The 3,807-nt window shown below is 53.5% G+C and overlaps 1 protein-coding gene across 1 annotated transcript; it reads left to right on the top strand.

Annotated features, from left to right (window-relative positions):
- The first annotated feature begins 553 nt into the window (after positions 1-553).
- LOC134356562 (interleukin-17C-like) lies at positions 554-3,078 on the top strand. The gene is made up of 3 exons (XM_063067530.1): positions 554-985; positions 1,441-1,718; positions 1,952-3,078. Exons 1-3 carry the CDS (start codon positions 935-937, stop codon positions 2,190-2,192), a joined length of 570 nt encoding a protein of 189 aa, XP_062923600.1. The 5' UTR covers positions 554-934; the 3' UTR covers positions 2,193-3,078.
- The last annotated feature ends 729 nt before the right edge of the window (positions 3,079-3,807 follow it).

The raw sequence follows: 3,807 nt of genomic DNA on the forward strand, positions 1-3,807 counted from the left end.
TCAAGAACTGAATGATTAAAGATTTTTAACATTGTCAGCATTTACAGTCAAAACAATTCTCTCTTCCCTCTATAGATGCTGCTAAACCTGCTGAGTTACTTCAGCTTCCACCGTTTGGAGTCTCCTCTGTCTGTATTTAACAGGTCGCTTCTTATCGCCATGAGCACAGATTAAACATACTAGATGTATATGCAGCATATTGAAAAATACAGTCTTACTGAAATGTAAAGACAAATTCCTAGGGTCTTGACATATCCCTGGTTCCTGATGGACTTCACCTCAGAATGTCAAAAGAAATGGCTGGTCAGATAGTCAATGAGATTGTCTTCTTCATCCCCTTACCTCTTCCACCAATCTCCACTCCCCCCCACGCCACACACCTTTCCCCTCACCTGCTCTCACCCACCACCTGTCACTTTGTACTCCTTCCCGTCTCCCGCCCCCCCCCCCCCATACTGGATTTTTCACATTTCCTTTCCAGTCCTGATGAAGAGTCTCGGCCGAAACACTGACTGTTTATTCATCTCCGTAGACGCTGCCTGACCTGCTGAGTTCCTCCAGCATTTTGTGTGTGTTGCTCAGGATTTGCAGCACCTGCTGATTTTTTCGTGTTTGTGATACAGCAGACGGTCAGAGTAACTGCCGTATTACGCCTGTCCCGCCCAGTCCAAGTGCCCAGACAGTAGCACTTCGCCCGGGACATCCTGCTGTTATTCAGCTGTTGTCTGTGGGCCGGACCCGCGGCTGCTCGCTCCCCGCCCTCACCTCCCCCGGAACGGACCTGTGACGAGGCAGGAATCCCTCACTCCTCAGTTCTGCGTTTTTCGGGCGGCCCAACAACGCGGAAGCAGCGAGGATTTTTCTCCACGGGATTTCCAGGCGCTCCGGCTATAAAACGCCATGCGCGGCGAAGTTGGGGAGAGCGCAGCGGAGGATGCAGCTAGGAGAGCGGCTCGGACTCCAGAGAGCGATGTGGGCCGTGCAGGTGAGAGAGGTCCCGGGGGGCCGGGGACAGACGGAAGAGGCAGAAGAGATAAAGAAGTGGATGAGCGAAGTAGAGTGGGCGGGAAGGGACGGGAGACGGAGTGGGGGATGGACGGATGGAGGGAGAGGGGATGGGAGAGGCAGCGGGGATGGACCGGTGGAGGAAAGGGAGTGATGCAACGAAACAGACGGAGATAGAACAGGGATGGAGAGAAAGAGTGGATGGAGGGGAGAAGAAGAGGCAGGGAGGAGAGAGATGAGGATTGGTTAGTTACGTGACGAGATGAGCATTGGCCGAGCTCAGCTACAACGGGACGGGGATTGGCAGAGTTCAGGGGCAGCACGATGCGGATTGCGCGAGATGAGGGGCAATTGGACGGGGATTGCTTGAGTTTAGGGCATCACTGCAGCCTCCTCATGTCTCCTGTTCTCCCCCCAACCCCTCGCCTTCCCCAGCTTCTCATGATCGGACTCATGTGGGTGAGTCTTGGACAGACGGCCCGACAGAGACGAGAGGGTCGCAACCAGTGTTTCAGCGCTGAGGAGTTGGATGTCCCGGGCAAAATGCTGCAGAAACTGCTGGTCAGGGCCAACGCGGGACACTTGCTCTCTGTCAGCCTAGTGGAACAGCTGGAGCGGCAGCGGAGGCGACATGGACATTGCCCCAAGATGGGGCACCAGTCAACTCACAACCACAAAATCAGTCACCGCTCCATCTCTCCCTGGGAGTACAGGTACGGGATCTGCACCCTGACGGTCACCGTGGGTGTGGGCATGGGGACTGGGGTTGGGGTTGGGCACTGGGCAAGAGTCAATGGTGGGGTGAAAGAGGATCGGACGATGTGAGAGACGGGGGGTGGGTGGGTCGGCTGTGATTGGCGCTGCGTATTGGATACGGGCTGGGACGGTTTCAGCTCCGATGGGCTCCTTCGGCCCCTCATTGATATCCGCCCGTTTTCAATTCCAGAATTAACTACGACGAGAACCGCGTCCCCTCGAAGCTGGCTTTCGCCGAGTGTCTATGTGAAGGCTGCATCGACGCCGAGAGCGGCGAGGAAACGCTGGCTCTGAACTCGGTGCTGCTCAAACAGACCATGTTGGTTCTGCAGAGGCAAGCGTGCGTGGGGCACGACGATCGCTACAGCTTTGAGCTGAAGTATATTGAAGTGCCGGTGGGCTGCACCTGTGTCCTGCCCCGGAGCCACTAGCCCCGTCCGGCTTCTTGCAGGGGCCTGACACAGCCGGCCGGCCGGCCGCAGCTTCTAGTGCAGCGCAAGTCTTCTGCTCAACAGGCCCCGGGTCCACCGCGCAGAGCAACCACCTCCCGAGTCAGTCCCCGGCCGCTCGGCCCACCGTGGCTGTGCTGTACACCATCCCTTATCCGGGATGTTGTCTGGATCGCCCCTGGGGCAGTGGCGTTGCTGTGGTTGTTCTGCATGACAGGACCGTCCTGTGCTGAATACAGTCCGTGTGTACTGGCATCCTATAGTCATTGTGTGACTGTGCGTATTTCACGTGTCTATTGCCGAGTTTTATTCGCGTTATCTTATTCCACCTTCTCTCTGTAACCGAGCAAAATGTTTGTGTCCCAGTGGACAATTTATGTTTATGATCACAGTATCGTCACACAGACCCTTGGCCCGTCGAGGCGCTGCTGTCGTCTCGTTTGACTCGCGTCCTGTTCTACACGAGGTGCGGCCACGGCCCGAGGACTTTCTGTGACTGTCTGTGACTTTATTCCCGTTGTTATACTTTACATTAAAGTATCGAGCCGAGATTGCTCTCGGGGCTTAATCGGTGCGGGTGGCGGTGTTACTGACTGTGATCAATATCAGATATTGGGTTAAATTTCCATCCCTGGCCCTGGAATTCTGGGTGTGTCCAGACAGGGATGTAACCGGTGCTACAGAAATGTGTCTCCCTGTTACACGTGCCCGGTGAGGTGGAGGTCGGACCTTGTTTTAGAGCGGGAGATCCCTACCCACCGCCGCAACCCCTGGCGCCCCTCACCCCTTAGAAGGGTCATGGAGAGTCCCACTCACAGCTGGGGAGGGGCATGAGTTAGCGGCCTGGGGTATCTAATGCCAAACAGGGAACACCTCAGCCCTGGCTCCAACTCCAGACCAGCGAATTACTTTGTGTGGTGGTGGGGGGGGGGGGTGGATTCCTGCCTACCTAACGTGTTTTTATATATTTAACGAGGTAATTAAGGTTTATTTATGTAAATTATATATTCAGATTCTATTTATAGATATATCAAGGTCGTCTAACTGGATTTTAATAAAAATATTGACAAGGTCCCGCATAATTGACTGATCACAAAGGTTAAATCGCACGGAGTCCGATGCGAGCTGACAAACTGTCCTGAATTTCTCGGTGATCGGAGGCAGAAAGTTGTGGTAGAAGGTTGTTCCAACTTCACTAAGCACTGGGCTGACCGCAGACGGGCTCTATATGGTCGTTCAGGTCACCACACCAGAGGGAGGATGTAGTTCCGTTGGGGAGGGTGCAGAGAGATGCTGGAGGACGTTGGTAATATGGAGAGATTGAACAGGCTGGACTTGTTTACCCTGGAGTTAAGGAGGCTGATGGAGGTTTCGCTTAGGGTAAGGGCCAGTGTTTAGGCAAAGAGGTACGGTAAATCGTCAGCATCCTTTTCCTATGGTGGGCGCAAAAAAAAACAGCTTTCATGTGGGTTTGTCACTGACAGGTGTCGTGAAATTTGTTGTTTTGCGGCAGTTATACGTTGCAATATATAATAGTAAAAACTATAAATTACAATAAGAAGATATATTTAAAATCCCTTAAGTAAGTCCTGGTAGA

The sequence above is a fragment of the Mobula hypostoma genome, chromosome 14 (genome assembly GCF_963921235.1).
Source record: "Mobula hypostoma chromosome 14, sMobHyp1.1, whole genome shotgun sequence".
Classification (NCBI taxonomy): domain Eukaryota; kingdom Metazoa; phylum Chordata; class Chondrichthyes; order Myliobatiformes; family Myliobatidae; genus Mobula; species Mobula hypostoma.

Excerpts from the sequence above, each read along its gene's own strand:
- LOC134356562 (XM_063067530.1), top strand. The coding sequence starts at position 935 with ATGCAGCTAGGAGAGCGGCTCGGACTCCAGAGAGCGATGTGGGCCGTG. Across the intron at positions 986-1,440 it reads GAGCGATGTGGGCCGTGCAG|CTTCTCATGATCGGACTCAT; the intron begins GTGAGAGAGGTC and ends CGCCTTCCCCAG. Across the intron at positions 1,719-1,951 it reads ATCTCTCCCTGGGAGTACAG|AATTAACTACGACGAGAACC; the intron begins GTACGGGATCTG and ends TTTCAATTCCAG.